The 16,608-nt window shown below is 42.3% G+C and overlaps 3 protein-coding genes across 3 annotated transcripts; all 3 read right to left on the minus strand.

Annotated features, from left to right (window-relative positions):
* Positions 1-86: 86 nt before the first annotated feature.
* Positions 87-9,382, minus strand: LOC6047067. Its single transcript, XM_038249159.1, has 9 exons — positions 8,431-9,382; positions 7,976-8,367; positions 7,799-7,913; positions 7,627-7,717; positions 7,171-7,561; positions 881-1,385; positions 653-829; positions 472-565; positions 87-408 (listed from the first exon to the last, which is right to left on the minus strand). Exons 6-9 carry the CDS (start codon positions 983-985, stop codon positions 395-397), a joined length of 390 nt encoding a protein of 129 aa, XP_038105087.1. The 5' UTR covers positions 986-1,385; positions 7,171-7,561; positions 7,627-7,717; positions 7,799-7,913; positions 7,976-8,367; positions 8,431-9,382; the 3' UTR covers positions 87-394.
* LOC6044819 (late histone H2B.L4) lies at positions 2,510-2,966 on the minus strand. The gene has a single exon (XM_001862232.2). It carries the CDS (start codon positions 2,964-2,966, stop codon positions 2,511-2,513), a length of 456 nt encoding a protein of 151 aa, XP_001862267.2. The 3' UTR covers position 2,510.
* Positions 4,526-4,956, minus strand: LOC119765331 (histone H3.1-like). Its single transcript, XM_038249007.1, has one exon. The coding sequence runs from the start codon at positions 4,934-4,936 to the stop codon at positions 4,526-4,528; it is 411 nt and encodes a 136-aa protein (XP_038104935.1). The 5' UTR covers positions 4,937-4,956.
* Positions 9,383-16,608: the final 7,226 nt, after the last annotated feature.

A 16,608-nucleotide genomic window follows, 5' to 3' on the forward strand; every position in this document is an offset into this window, starting at 1 on the left:
CGAGTCTGGACTGTATCAAAAATATATTCAAGCAAAGATACAAGCGTTTGAAATATCACAAGTTATTTCTGGGCCTGCGGCGGGTTTTTTGGAATGGCACACCAGTACCTTTGAGTGAGACGTAGTCTTACGTCAAAATCCGTATGGGAAGGATTAAATCCGTACCGTTTGGTAACCTTAGGTATGCCCATTCCGGTGCTTCCGATAGCCCGAAGGGAGATGTTGATCTTTTCTTCTGCGGACTCGTTCAGGAAGTGGAGGCGTCGTGCGTCAGATTCGCCGTGTAGTGCACGTTGACCTTGTCGATCCACGTGACCTGGTAGCCTTGAAGCACTCCGTTGCGGTTCTCTGGGGACTCCACGAGAACATGAGTCCTTCCTTGCGTTTGTCCATGTCAATGTCCGGGAACTGCCAGAAAGAAAAATAACCGTGAAAAAGGTTCTTACAACACAAACTTCCCCCTGAACGTACCATTCTGCTTCGTCCAGCACGGCGCCGGAGGAACGCATTGTACAGCGTAAACGAAAGCAAACCCTCCAGGTTGTAGTGCGTCGCATCCTCCGAACTGAAATTCAGTTTGACTATTAGTAAGTGAAGCAAGAGATTTAACGGTTCCCGTAAGCGAGGAGCAACAGTCTCCGTACGGACTTACATGTTCAGACAGTTGACCCGGATCGAGCCTCCGCGGATGACGACGTCGTGGCATCAGACACCGGTTGATCGCGTCCGTCGCGATGAAGCGGCTCCAGGTGAACTGGACGCTGCGCGCATTCAAGTGTTCCGTCTGGAAGCGATTGACCGTGTCCGGGGGATGATGGGCGGCGTCGATCTGGAAGTATTAAGGTTTTCTCACTGAAGTTGATTCGACCAAGCCACTTACCGTCTTCCACTGGATATACCGGTAGTCCTGCACCATCGGCGCTTTGTCGGGGTAGACCGATCCCAAAATCCTCACGTCCAGCTTGTTCGTGTTAAGGATCAGCATGTTCCACGTTCTGGAATCTTGGCCATTAAATGAAGATCCCGTTTGGGAAGAAGATCGACAGGACAGGACCTCCAACGTCGGCTGTTGATGCTGTTGAAAACCGGCGGAACGAGTACGTTAACGTTGAACAGCTGGAAGTCACTACCGACTGAGCAACAAGACTCCGTCGTGCTTGTCTATCGAAACGTTGACGAACACCAACTGGTAAGTGAAGTTGACGGAACCGATCGGAATCTTGCCCTACTGGGTTGTGAATGTCCACCGCGGTCGACCCGCTTCGCTGGCGCAGTTCCGCTTGAGTGTTGGTCCCGTTCGGACGTGCTGGATTTGCGATTGCATTCGCGGTAGCAGACGGTCCACTGGTTACGTCACGTCACTGCCTTTCTGTATCTGGTAGTACCTGTAATGGAAACAAGTGTGATCTAATTAAAGGCTTTTTTCTAATCTAATCAGACCCTGGCGCAGCCAATCTTTCGAAGGGATCCAGCACCATAATTGTCAATCCAACATTTGAAACTATTTTTCCAAAACGTACTTAAAGATCCGAATGTTATATATTCCTTATCAGTAAACAGTAATCTCAACATTTCACAGTCTTGGGATCGTTCAATCATGTAGTATTGAAAGTCTCTTTTCAGATGATTTTGCAAAAGTGAATCACTACCTTTGAAGTTGGTCGATGCTAAAAAAATCCAGAAAATTCAGATTTTTTTGTAGGAATATTAGTTTTATCAATAGTGCTTGATGTTACTGGTTGTTTGGGTTCGAAAATGTCTATTTCCATGCGAGATGAATCTTCTTCGTTTATTGTACTTAATCTTGATGCCTCGTTATCTAACTGAAAAGGTTTTATCGTAGGCCAGCTTCGTGACGACCCAAGTTTTTTTGATTTTGAGTTTGGTGTTGATGAATTAACGTTAAATCGTGGTTTTTTAGGTTTTTTTTTATAATGTTCACCTCTCATTGGTCGTTTTCCATAACCTTCTTTAGTGTTAACAATTTGATCAATTTCCATGTCAATTATTTCGCAATGAAACTTTATCTTCAAATTCGAGTTCAGCGACCCTATTTTAGTTAAATTTGAATAGTTGACTGTAAAAAATTTCCGAGGCCTTTGGATAATCGAGTCTGGACTGTAAAGTTTTTCCATCAGAATCCAGAAGATTCAACCAGCGAGTCGCCTCCCACTTCTTGTAACTAAATTTGCATTCAAATTCAACTTTAGAAAGGTTATGCAGTCTAGTTACTAGATTTTTTACTGGGATGATCTGAGAATTTTGAAAATATGTTATTGCAATTATTGAGAAGGAAGCTGTGAAAATTTCTAAACGTCATCTCTTTTTTAGTACCGTCATCAGGGGTGACATTGGGTCTGGGGGGTGAGATAATATGTTCGAACCCATGAATACTTTGTTTAGACTTTTTAGTCTGATGCCCCACGAATTAAAATTGAAAATAACTCTTTTGTGATAAATTTGGTGGCCCTAAAAAGGGCCGTTTGTTTCTGAGTCGCAGCGACAGCTTTTCACTTCGAAGTGGTGTACTTGGTAAAGGCCTTCAACCCCTTGGATGCGGCATTCCAAGCCAGCTCCCCGGGCAGTACCAACCGGACGGCGGTGTTGAGCTCCCGGGATGTCAAGGTCTTCCGCGAGTTGTAGCGCGTCAGTAACGCCGCTTCTCTGACCAACCGCTCGAAGATGTCGTTCATCAAGCTGTTCATGATGTTGATGGCATCGGTCGAGATGCCAGTGTCCGGATGGACCTGCTTCAACACCTTGTAAAGGTACGTTCCAAAATGCTCCCCGCGGCTGGGCTTCCTCTTCTTCGGCTTGTCCGCTCCTCCACTTGCGATGGCCGAAGCGCTGCTCTTCGAAAGCGCCTTCTTAGTCTTGCCCTTGCCGATCTTCCTGGCCGGAACGGTCGAACTCGAGGCCGAGACGGCAGCAGCAGACGCCTTTTCCGCAACGGTGTTCGGTGCCATGATGACTTGGTGAATTTCGGTGCGATGTGTCTTCCTTACTGGTCCAACGAGATATGATGAAATTTTGACACGGTTCACTGGTTTTGTGCGCAAAACGCGTCAACGTATGCTCCGCCCCTTTTGTTCGCTTTGCCGTTTGCAACAAAAAGCGAATGATGAGGTTTGGGATAACCGGCGCAAAGACGCGGGGCATCCGTCACCATTTCGAGCCAATATAAACCCCGCTCGATCATCCCAGGAAAATCATTCTATCGTTGGACGCCGAGGAGTGAACAACAACACCTGGAAGCAGATGGCCTGGAGGCCCAGAAGCAGTTGGCCGAAAAGCAGCTGGCCTGGAGCAAGGAGCAACCCAAGCAGAGGCAGGCCAGCCGGAATATTCTGGCCACAAGACCCGGAGTGGCCAGAACCCTCAGGGGTGTTCCGATGGAAGGCCATACGAGACTGGACAACATGGGTATCAAATTTCTTGGATTTTGATACTGGTGATGAAAATGGCCATTTTGACAGTATTGGCCACAACCTGGAGTGGCCGGTGCCCTCAGGGAGGTTTTTCGGGGAGGATATTTACCGAACCATAAGATTTTGGGCAAAATGGGTATCAAACTTCTTGGTTTTTGGTACTGGTATTTAAAATGGCCATTTTTACTGTATTGGCCACAACCTGGAGTGGCCGGTGCCCTCAGAGAGGTTCTCCGGGGAGGACATTTGCCGAACCATAAGATTTTGGGCAATATGGGTATCAAACTTCTTGGTTTTTGGTACTGGTATTTAAAATTGCCATTTTTACTGTATTGGCCACAACCTGGAGTGGCCGGTGCCCTCAGAGAGGTTCTCCGGGGAGGACAGGAATGGTCCTCTCCGTCGGATTTTTCCGTTTCGTCCTCGTCGATGTTGTTCGTCCAACTTGTCAATCGCAACTGAACCTCGAGAGGGTTTCGGTCGCGCAATTTTCGTTTGACATTGCGCGCGTGTGTGTGTGAGAGAGAGGGAGAGCACATGGCGCGATGAATTTTGCTCTGCAAGAGCGGCACCCCAAAACAAAATGGCGGTCTGCTGCTCTTGAAGAAAATTTTCGCTGTGAAAAGAAATGTTTAATTAACTTGCGCAAATGGCGCGAAATTGAATTTTTTAATTGAAAAGAATAACTCTTTCGTGAGAATTCGTGAGTCTTGAAAAAGACTATTTGGTTTTTGGGTGGTGTTGATCCGGAACGGTCCGTTGACCACGGAATTCTGGCAGCCAATCAAATCCTCCACGGAAATGGTCCTCTCCTGGGGGTTTTGTTCCGGAACCGTCACGTTGGCCACGGATTTCTGGCAGCCAATCGAATCCTCCACGGGAATGGTCCTCTCCATCGGATTTCGTCCAAACGTGCAAACTTATTTGCAAAATAGCTTAAAAATGCGTTGCTCTCTCTTCAAATGTTACTCTTTATGAAATTGTCAAGATGAACTCTTTCGTGATAAATTTGGGGTGGCCCTGAAAAGGGCCGAATTGGAATTTGATTTGATGCATAACTCTTTCAACAGACTAGAATTGTACGAGACGTATATCTTTCAGAAGCGCTCGCCGCGAATGCGACGAGCTAGTTGGATGTCCTTGGGCATGATCGTGACATGTTTGGCGTGGATCGCGCACAGGTTCGTGTCCTCGAACTGACCCACCAGATACGCCTCGCAGGCCTCCTGCAGCGCCATCACGGTCGAACTCTGGAACCGCAGATCCGTCTTGAAGTCCTGGGCGACCTCGCGCACCAACCGCTGGAAGGGCAGCTCCCGCAGCAACAACTCCGTCGACTTCTGATAGCGGCGAATCTCGCGCAGCACCACGGTCCCCGGCCGGAATCGGTGCGGCTTCTTCACTCCTCCGGTGGCCGGCGCACTCTTGCGAGCTGCCTTCGTGGCCAACTGCTTCCGCGGTGCTTTTCCCCCGGTGGACTTGCGAGCGGTTTGCTTCGTGCGAGCCATGGTCCTTAGTCAGCTTCCGATGCGATGTTGCTCCGTCGAATGTTACAGTGAGAATGACGGAATTTGGCACTGCCAACTTCTTTTATAGGCTAGCCGGGCTGGAGAACAGCCAATCACAGCGCAGCAAGGAGAAAAACGCGCAAAACAAAAACAAAATGGTGGAAAGGGACTGAAGAGGTTTAAGGTTCTTTCACACTTGTCCGGATCAATTTGAACTTCATTGTATGTGGATTAAAATGGAATTTATATTTTTATTGTCTGCATGATGAAATAGTTAAAGCAAAACAATGCATTTAAATGAGCTAAAGATGTAGTTAAATTAGTTGATGTTAACAATAAGGTTCATAAAATAAAGATTCTTATGCAAACTTTATAAATCTCAAAAAATTTAAAACGGATTTTAAGCCGTTTTGCAGAATTTGCTTCGTGGTCTTTTTGACAGAATGTGCCTTCTCTAAATGCTCGATCTGAAATTGGTCATTGTCATTTTGACGTAGACTACGTCTTTGTCGAAGGTACTGGGGTGCCATTCCAAAAAACCCGGGTCGAAGGCCCTGGATAACTGCGTCATCCGTCAAACGCTTATATCTTATAAAAAGGAGGGGAAGTAGCGGGCCGAATCATATATAAGAAAGTGCGCCAACATTCACGTCTCAGACGTCGGACCGGCAGCAGCAGCAGCAGCAGCAGCAGCAGCAGCAGCAGCAGCAGCAGCAGGAGGAAAGCTCAGCCCAGAGCAGCAGCAGCAGCAGGAGAGAAGGACCAGAACTGGAAAAGAAGTGCGCATCGCCTTCTCGTCGTCACCTTCAGCCAGTTGCCTCTCGATGGCCGGACCGTTTGGATCTTTCGTGGTTGCTGTGGTTCGGAGGTGCCTCACTCCCCGTCCCTCGTCCCACCTGAGACGAGGCATCAACAAGGTGAGGCGCGCGCCTGCTGCCTTCCGCCGAAAAGCCTCTCGTGGGTCGAACCGTGGTTGTGAAAGAATCAGGACATCCAACTAGCTCGTCGCATTCGCGGCGAGCGCTTCTGAAAGAATTACGTCGTGTCCAATTCCAAACTGTTGAAAGAGTTGCCCTCCCACCCGGGACGAGGCAGCGAGCTAATTTCAATTTAAATTTCAGGAACAAATTCTGGAGCAACATTTGAAAGGGGCGGTACGACAATGCTCTTACGGCCTTTCATTACAGGCGTTTAAATGGGACGAAAGGCCGTAAGAGCATTGTCGTACCGCCCCTTTCAAATGTTACTCCAGAATTTTGGTCTTCGGGGGCGACGGAATGCACAGGCTGCTCTCGCCCCCAACCTCTCTGCCCTCCCCCCATTCTGCTCTTAGCATTCTTGCAAAAATTCATCCAATGCTCTCGTTTACCTTCAAAATCAATAATTATGTATTGATTCTTGCCTAGAAATGCTAAAAATTTATTAATCTTTTTAATCCTATTGAAAATTTCAAATAATTTCATTTTTTCGAAACTGTCGAAAGTTAAACAATTTGCTACCCGATTTGATTCTCACCAAACGCACACATCTAAACTTTACGTAGTCTACGCCATTCCGGTTATGTCTGTGACATAACTACTTTGACTTTTATTAATTTAAACTCAGTTTTTAAGTGCTTCAACTAAGTTTCATGGCCATTAATTAGGTATATTAAGAAAGCTTGAAATCTCCCCTTTCGTTTGGTGGGTACCACTTTTACGTGTGTTGAACTTGCAAATCTTGCAGTCGCGTTTAGTTTCTTTTCGTTACATTTCGCTCCGCGAAATTTTGGATTGCCCTAAGACGAAGTTCTTCGTCAAAAACCTGAATTGTTTTAAAATTTCGCGGCAAAAAGTATGGCGCGGTTTTCGCGGATTTGGTTTTGATAAAGTTGTAACCCTGGGAGTGTCTAAAAGAACAATTCTAGAGTGTTTTTCTAAAAGGTTCTTTTAACATATGAATGAAAAAATAAAATAAAATAAATAATCAGGTTTGAATTGAGAAAAACCCGGAAAACTCTCCCTTTTTAAATCAAACTCACAGTTAAATTAAAATGTCTAATTAACAAAAGCTTTGACCAAATCAAAAAAGCAATTCAGTGTTCAAAAATGGTTAAATTTCCATACAAATCCGTATTATGCGTGAAATTCCCTACAAAAATTCCGGCCTGTTAAAAATCCGCGAAGAGGGTCGAAAATCCGTATGGTGAGGAAAAAATCCGTACAGTTGGTAGCCTTAGTAAAAGGGATACACACCTCCGTTTGAGTCAAGCTGAGACACGTGCAAGGAAAGGTGGCAGAAGACGCACCGAAACCACCGTTGGCCTGGTGATTGCCCCGGTGCACGGTGGTCACGTCACGTCCACCCTCGGAACAGGATCAACTACGGATGGTTCCAGAATGATGACCACGTTGTTGAGGAGATTCACATAGATCGGTATGCCCATTCCGGTGCTTCCAATAGAAGTTGACCTTTTCTCTGCGGACGCGTTCGGGAAGTGGAAGCGTCGTGCGTCCACCGTCTGATTCGCCGTGTAGGGCACGTTGTCCTTGTCGATCCACGTGATCTGATAGCCTTGTAGCAGTTTTCCGGTAGACCCTACGAGAGCATGATTTCGTTCCAGCATGTGGTTCGTCACGGGTCAGTCTGCAAGAAACAAAAATAACCGTGAAAAACAGTTCTTTCAATACAAACATCACCCCCAAACGTACCATTCTGCTTCGTCTCAAAATCCAGCACGGCGCCGGATGAACGCCTTGTACAGCGTGAACGGAAGCAAACCCGCCAGGTTGTTGTAACGGACTGAAATACAATGTCATCATCAGTAAGTGAAGCAAGAGATTTTACGGAAAGCGAGAAGCAATAATCTCCGTGCAGACTCACATGTTCAGACAGTTGACCCGGTTCAAGCCTCCGCGGATGACGACGTCGTGGTTCACGTTCTTGTAGCACAGCATCAGACACCGGTTGATCGCCTCCGACGATGGGCGGCGTCGATCTGGAAGTATTTAAGTAGAAGTTAATTCGACCAAGCCACTGGATGTACCGGTAGCCCTGCACCATCGGCTCTCCTGGGGGTAGACTGAACCCAGAATCCTCACGACCAGCTTGTTCGTATTGGGGATCAGCAGGAGGTGATTTTGCTCCAGAAACCCGGCGGAACGAGTACGGTCACGTTGAACAGCTGAAAGTCACTCCCGACTGAGCAGTTATAGAGTCCGTTGTGCTTGTCCATCGAAACGTTGACGAAAACCAACTGCTAGGTGAAGATGACCAAACTGATCGAAATCTTGCCCTACCGGGGTGTGAATGTCCACCGCGGTCGACCCGCTTCGTTGGAGCAGTTCAGCTTGAATTGTAACTGCGAACGGTTTTCGCTGCGACGTTGTCGACCGGCATTGGAGAGGCACACGTCGGCCATGAGCAGACTGCCGCTCTGTAGTTGGTAGTACCTGTTAAGAACAAGTGTGATCTAATTAAAGGCTTGGTAGATGTTAATTGAGTTCAAAAGCAACCTTTAGTGCAGTCCAAGCGGTTGCTGGGCGGCTGCTACTACGGTGTTGTTGTCCGAGATGATCGTACCACAGACGTCTGTAATCGTACTGGGCCGCTCGAGGTAAGCGATAGTGACCACAGACTCGCGCGTGACAGGTTCGCTTTGCACCGGTAAGCCCCTGCAGAGATGTTGCTCAACTCGCGGTTGTACGGTATCTTCAGCGTCTCCCGTTACGGAACCACACGTACTCGATGAGGTCATCGTCACCGTAAAGCGCTCCTGGCTACTGCTGCCTTTTCCTTCGCTGTCGTCTCTAATAAATAATAATTTGCCGAGTAACCGTGGCCGAGATGTTATGGGTTTCGCCTAGTAAGCGAAAGGTGATGGGTTCGTGTCTGTCTCAGCAAAGTCAGATTCCTTCACTGGAAATCCTGACCGGTAATGTGAGTTTCGATTTTACGGCATACCGTCAACTGGGGCGAATTGAGACACATGGGGTGAATTGGGACAGCAGTTTTAACCACAGGCAAAAATATCAGGCCTGTTTGATACTAGTGATGAAAATTGCCATTTTGACAGTATTGGCCACAACCTGGAGTGGCCGGTGCCCCCAGGGAGGTTCTCCCAGAAGGACATTTACCGAACCATACGATTTTGGGCAATATTGGTATCAATATTCATGGTTTTTGACATTGGTAATAAAAATTGCAATTTAAAAAAGTTGGCCAAAAGCGGATGAGCCTTGGACGAGTAATGGTTCGACATAAGGCGGGACATCGTTCTTATGAATCCACGCGTCAAGTCCATTCCCTTGAACCAGGTTTGTCTTTGTACCTTAGGTTGTATGGAATACATCCAACGTCCTTTGGTGTCATCGTCCCATTGTTTTTGCCAATCCAGAAGCGCACGCTGCCTCGGAAAACCGTAGCATTCTTGTAGGCTAATTGGCATTTAAAAAATGTCTCCACTCTCAACACCCTTCTTGGCGAGCAAGTCCGCTTTCTCATTACCCGGAATCGAGCAATGAGCGCGGACCCACACCACCGTGATGCTGAAGGACTGAGCTGCCAGGTTGTTTCAAGTATTGCGTATTTCCGTGAGGAAAAACGCAGACTCCCTGGTCGGCTTCAGAGACCGGATAGCCTCAACAGAGCTAAAGCTATCGGTGAAGATGAAGTAGTGGCCAGGTTGCATGGTCTCGATGATTCGCAGTGCGCAGTAAACCGCGGCTAACTCTGCGACGTAAACCGAATTCGGGTCCTTCAGCTTAAAGAACAGCTGATAAGATTCATGATAAACACCGAAGCCCGTACAGCCGTCGAGCTTGGAGCCATCGATGAAAAATCTGTTGTTTGGAGGAACATGGTTGTACTTTGATGCGAAGATCGACGGTACAACTCCTCGCAGACCCTCTAAGACCAGTCGTTACAATAGTAATATTTCTGTTAATCCTTTAATCATTCCATAAATTGTGTAAGGGCTCGAACCAGCCACAGCTAGGTCATCATGAAAACCAAGCCAACGTGGAGGTAAGAAAATAGGACACTTGCAAGGAACCAGAGCTATACTGTTCTGATCAAGATAATTCTGATGATCTAACAGAACTACTGATGTAGTTAGTTGCGCTCCTTCCAGGATGTTCCTTACCTGGATGTCAACCCAAGAGGGTCAGTGCCATTGCAAGCTCTTAAGTAGCAATCCTTGGCCTGCAATGCCTGCAATGCAATGCAATGTATAAATTTACATGACGTAAATTGCATTGTATTATTGTTACTTTAGGTTAGGTCACTCGTCCTTCATCCGGGCTTGTGACCGGCAGTATGTTACTTCGGGACCATTCATAAACCACTTGGACACTTGGGGGGGGGGTGTTGATTACGATTGTCCGCTCCATATAGAAAAGTTGTTTTTTGTAAACAATTGTCCACAAGGGGGAGGGGGGGGGGGTTGTGATTCCCAAAAAAAGTGTTCACGTGGTTTGTGGATGGTACCTTCTGATTTAAATGTTATAATTTGTTGAGATTTATCACATACTGGCGGATTTACCCTAACCCACATATCTTATTATTTAGTAGTAATTGTATGTTTAAAGTTAATATTTTTGAATTATTAAACAATATTATTTTTATCACAATGACCTTTTTTGATTTTATTATTTTAATAACGACTATAATTAATAATGATAATAGCCAGGACTTCGTATATTTCGATATTTTTTTTTAATTTATTATTCAATCAAAATTTATAGCTTTAATACGTGTCATACATTCAAATGTCTGGAAACCATTTCTAATGACGATTTATACAATACATAATACTTGGAGTGTGTGGAGTGGAATTAAATGTATTTATAAGTAGTAGTAATATACATATATTTATATATAAATGTATAGAGATTTTTTTTTTGGCGTGTAGCATTTATTCCATCTCTAGTCTGGGGCCGTTTCGGCAATCTTAAGAATCGTTTCAGAACCAATCTCCAGATTTTGTTTTTTTTCTATTATCTACAAAAAAATATCCTAATATTCGAAGTCTTGGCTGTTATTATAAATGTAGATTCAATTCATATAAGATGTTTGTAGTATATAGTAATTATATAGTAATTGTAAAGGTAGACTTAAATCTGTTACTTGAAAGTTAATTGTCTCATTCATTGTGTGTAGACAACGGTAAATCTCTGCACATCACGCAAATGAACCTTTCAAATACTGCATCGTACGTTTTCAATTCTTTTGCACAATCTGAATGCCACCACCGAGAACACCGTTCACACTGACACCAAAATGAGTTATCAGTTTTGCTGACATGAATTATTGAATTATGTATAATTGTAAACTCCGTTAATTTAACGCCACATTTTGGGCATATGTTTTCAACGTTATCTGAGTTTTTAATCATATAGTCTATTATTTCAACACGGTACTGAATCGGATTAAATTTTTCATCGTAAAATGTTTCTTTTTCCTCCAGAAAGTTTCTAACATTTCTAAACAGATGAACACCACAATGGTCATTGTCATCTTGAAAATTAATATTTTTCTCGACAGGATTTAATCGTTCCATCAACAGTTTTAAGTTTTTCAAGTTTTTCGAGTTTCTCAAGTTTCTTTTATCCGTTATTTTTTTGCAAGCATTAATAACAGAATTCTTCAAGAACTCGTACTTACTTCGAGATAAATTTTTTTTTTTCGAATCCATAAATAGAAATTCATTTTTCTTTCGATCAATTATTGCCACCGAGAAATGGCTTGCGACAAATATTGGAATAATTATATACTGAGACTCTAAATGCTCAACAAGAGTTCCTCTAACATAATCAACCGAATTTTCGGGATCAAATAAATACTGTCCGTGGTAGGTCATTAGACATGATGTAGTGTCCTTATACTTGCCACACAAAAGTTGTAAAGCAAAATCAGCACCATAATTGTCAATCCAACTTGTGAAACCATTTTTCCAAAACGTACTTAAAGATCCGAATGTTATATATTCCTTATCACTAAACAGTAATTTCAACATTTCACAGTCTTGGGATCGTTCAATCATGTAGTATTTAATGTCTCTTTTAAGATTATTTGGCAAAAGTGAATCACTACCTTTGAAGTTGGTCGATGCTAAAGAAAATCCCTCAAATTCCGATTTTTTTGTAAGAATATTAGTTTTATCAATACTGCTTGATGTTACTGGTTGTTGTGGTTCGAAAATGTCTATTTCCATGCGAGATGAATCTTCTTCGTGTATTGTACTTAATCTTGATGTCTCGTTATCTAACTGAAAAGGTTTCATCGTAGGCCAGCTTCGTGACGATCCAAGTTTTTTTGATTTTGAATTTGGTGTTGATGCATTAACATTAAATCGTGGTTTTTTAGGTTTTTTTTTATAATGTTCACCTCTCATAGGTCTTTTTCCATAACCTTCCTTAGTGTTAACTACTTGATCGATTTCCATGTTTTCCATAAATTCTTCGTTATCAATCGACTTAACTGTTACTATAGATTTTGGAGTCGAAGCATGGACGTCAAACTTAGTGAAATCTCTATCAAGTGATCTTATTTGTATTTGATGCTTGTTTTTCTTAGTAGGTGTTTTAATACCTTTAAAATTCCTGGTAGCTTTTGAATTCATAATACCGAAATTGAATTTGATTATTTTAGCTTTAATATCCTTAAATAATACATGAACAAGAGCGTCATCAATTCTAACAGGAAATCTTGTTATAAATGTGCAATTTCGAAGGGCTGATTTTATGTTATTATGATGCGCCTCAATTACCCCATTGTTAGCGCGATTAGCGTCTTTTTTTTTGGGATCATTTGGATTTACATTTTCTTTATAAGCTATTATTGGGCTTATAAGTGGTAAGTATGTAATATATTTGCGAATAATTTTAGTTATGAAATCATGCAATTGTTTATGCGATTCTTTAAAATTATCTATTGATTCGTATTTTTCTTCAACAACTTTGGTGTAATCATTTAGAGCCATACGATAAAATATACTGTTTTCAAAATCGTTGTAGCTTGATCGAACTTCATATTTTCGTTTTGTAATCTTTCATCTTCGACGAAAACATCATCCTCTTCAATGTCGTTATTCAATATTTCAGTTTCAAATTCAATCAAAGCTTTGAGTTTTTTGTAGAGTGTTAATTTTAATTCAGAATCTGTTTCAGTTAAAACCTTCCACAAAAGTTTTAGCATAGAATAAATATCATTTAGCACTCGAAAATCAAACAATGCTTTTATTACTTTCTTACAAATATATCTATCCTTGTCCTGCTTGTTCGGGAAAGCTAGATTTATATCATTATACGCAGCTTTTGAAATGTGCGATGAGCATAATCTAATAATAACAAAATCAACAGTCGTTGTAGGGTCTTTAATCAATTTTTCTATGAATTCCCAGCAATGTTTTAAATAAGTAATAACGTCCATTGAATTAAACGCCCTAATTAGAGCATTAATACCCGCCATTGAAAAATCACTTATGACTTGGTAAAATATTGTATACAATTTTCGATTTGTTAATCTTTGTAAACTGTGAATCACAGTCAATAACATCATAACAATATTCTGTGTTGTATGAGAAGTGGTAAATGCTTCAAACAATGGAAAAGTGGTCAATTTAATATCCGTAGGATGACAAGGGAATCGAGTTACGAGGCTGTACATGTAAAGTGTTTCCTTAATGCCTAACGATTTTCTAGGATCTCGAAATGTACCACCTGTTGCATCGAGAAAACCAGTCAAAAGATTTGATTTGCTAGCCTCTAAAATTACTCTTGACATTTCGTCAGTGTTAATAATTATACAAAAAGGTTTTACAGAAAGACTTCTTACCATGGACATTTCTCCTAACGATAATTTAATAAGGGATTGCAGTTCATCAGGATCCATTCTCAGAAACATCCTCATTTCTGCTGATAATTTTTGAGCAGCGGCATCAGACATGTACAATTTAAGATCTTTTGTGATTTCATGTTTCTCTGCATCTTTTTCAATTTCTATTAATTGATTTTGTTTAAATCCCATCGGCGTCTCAACAAGCATCTCTTCACCTGCTTCTAAACGGTCTAACCCTTTGACGTGAGAGGCCATGCAATCAAGATGTACAATTTCTTGCATGTCTTCATAAACTTTGAAAACAATGTCAGAATTATCATTCTGATTAAATATAGCTATTAAAATAAATCTTTTGCAAGGAACATGGTAACAATAACCAAGAATTGTAATTGTTTTGTAAATTCCATCTGAATCAAGTTTTTCCCTTGTTTCTTTAAAGTATAACACACATGTGGGATGTTTTTTTCTAAAATAGTCATGATAACTCATAAATTTTTTAGCATCTTCGATGCTATCACATTGTGATCTTAACTCTTTAATTTTTTTATATGTGATAAACCGACCAGTTTCCTCATCAATAAATTTAGAAAACACTTCCCGTGTAACTGTTATTGTTAGTCCTGAATCAAAAAAATCATTCTGATTCATGGGTAATGTTCTGTTATTTCTATGACCTGGTATCGATCGACACTTTTTTTTATTTGCTTTATTTTGTACATCCATTGAAGAGTTATTTGGATTATTATCCACATTTTTATTTTTATTGCGATTGTTTTCATTACGGGCCATGGATAGCTCAATTTGCCGGAATTTTTCCGTTTTCTCCTCAGAAACATTTGAAGAATTCGATATATCGATTTGTGAAAGTTCTTTCGGTTCAAACAAAGCTGGTGTCAAACATTCTGACAATTTCTCAACATATGACTCACCTGTTTGCTGTATCTCGACGCTTTCAATAACGTTTACTACATCTTGAATTTTAATAAAATTTTCTGGTTCAATATATGCTTCATAAGTGATCACATTATCAATTATGTTGTTAGAGTTGGCACCTGTATCAAATACGAAAGGCGTGTCTGTGTCCAACATCTCAACTGGCCAATCATCAGAATTTTCTTCTTGAAATTGTGTATTTAATGGAGAAAAGTTATCCAAAATTGAAGTTGGAATAGTATTTCCATGATCCATCAATTCCACTGACACGTGGGCAGTCGATGATGCACCATTCTCTGAGATTTTTTGGGAAAATATTTTTTCTACGTGATAGTTTAATTTTTTTACAAAATGCCTTTCCTTTCGGATCTTTTTACCAATTCCAATGGCCGAACATAGTTCATGGTAAATTTCTCCCGAAGAACTGAGTGGTAATTCAATAAAAGGGTACTTGTTAAGTACCTCTAAAATTTTGTTACAGGTAATTTGTGTTGTGAAATCAATAGTATTGAAAGGCATGTCTTAAAATAGGTATTTACTAAATAATAAAAAACAAACAAAATAGGTATTTACTAAATAAAAGAAAACAAACTCGAGTAACAATGTAAAAATAGTAATAGTAGTTAAAGTAATATTAATTTTTTTTACGACTTTTTATCAGGGCAAGGATCGGATCTGTTTAGTGTGATAAGATTGGAGATTTTTTTTGTGTTAACAGGCTTTCTTTTTAAATTCTATTTAACTTGGCAGCCGCCACCAACAACAGTAAACCTTACAGATATGCCTCCGGAAACAAGACACAAGTCCTCCAGCCACAAAACCTCTTCAACAAAAATCGCCCTGCGTCGCAGATCGACCTTGCGGAACTACTTCCGATTTTGCCAATAGCCACCGCAACGAAACGCGCGTCGTCACTTCCGACCGACCTCGCGGAATTGCACTTCGCCACCACCACAAAAACGCGCGTCGCCACTCCCGACCGAAGTCGCGGAATTGCAACCGAAGTGGCCACTTCGCCACCACCACAAAAACCCGCGTCGCAACTCCCGACCGACCTCGCGGAATTGCTACCAAAGTGGCCACTTCACCACCACCACAAATACCCGCGTAGCCACTCCCGACCGTCCTCGCGGAATTGCCACCAAGGTGGCCACTTTGCCACCACAAAAACCCGCGTCGCCACTCCCGACCGACCTCGTGAACTGCTTCCGACTTGGCGAATAGCAACCACCACCAAAACGCGCAACGCGGAATCGCCACAACGTCACCACCACCGAACGCGCGGAACCGCACCTCAAAAACCTCGCGGAATTTGCACGGTGCCACTTCGAGAGCGAAAGCCTTTTGAGGCCACTTTAAAAAAAAACTTCCGCGTAACTTTTTAAGCGGGAACGCATTGACAGATCCGTCGACGCCTACTAGATGCAGATGCAATTATCTGTACATCCAAAATTTGGTTTTCGAACCTACAGACATTGCGGTTGTTGCGACGCATCCTGGTGGCGAGTAGAAACATTACTACGGCATGCGTGAGCGTTCGTTTATTACGTAACTCATTTAACATTTCTAGAAACCAAGCATTAGAAGCAAATAGCAAGCGAGTACTTCACGCAGTAACAATGGCCTATCTACAATCACTTAGCTTAGAATAGTTAAGTAAAGTAAAACGGCCGTCATCTACAATCAACTTAGAAAATTTGCTGGGCTGATATACGTTGCTATGCAGTTGTTGCAAAATATGGTAAAATAGAAATATTTGTCAAACGGCGCCAATTCGCCCACTCGAAAATATTTTTCTGATGTTGGTTAGTATGTGTACAAACTCCATGCGAAATTTGAGCAAGATTCTGTGTGGCCAAAAATTCTTAAAAATCGTCAAATTTGGCAACTTTGCCAAAATGAGGTAAAGTAGCAATATTTGT

This window comes from Culex quinquefasciatus, chromosome 1 (assembly GCF_015732765.1).
Source record: "Culex quinquefasciatus strain JHB chromosome 1, VPISU_Cqui_1.0_pri_paternal, whole genome shotgun sequence".
NCBI classification, from domain to species: Eukaryota; Metazoa; Arthropoda; class Insecta; order Diptera; family Culicidae; genus Culex; species Culex quinquefasciatus.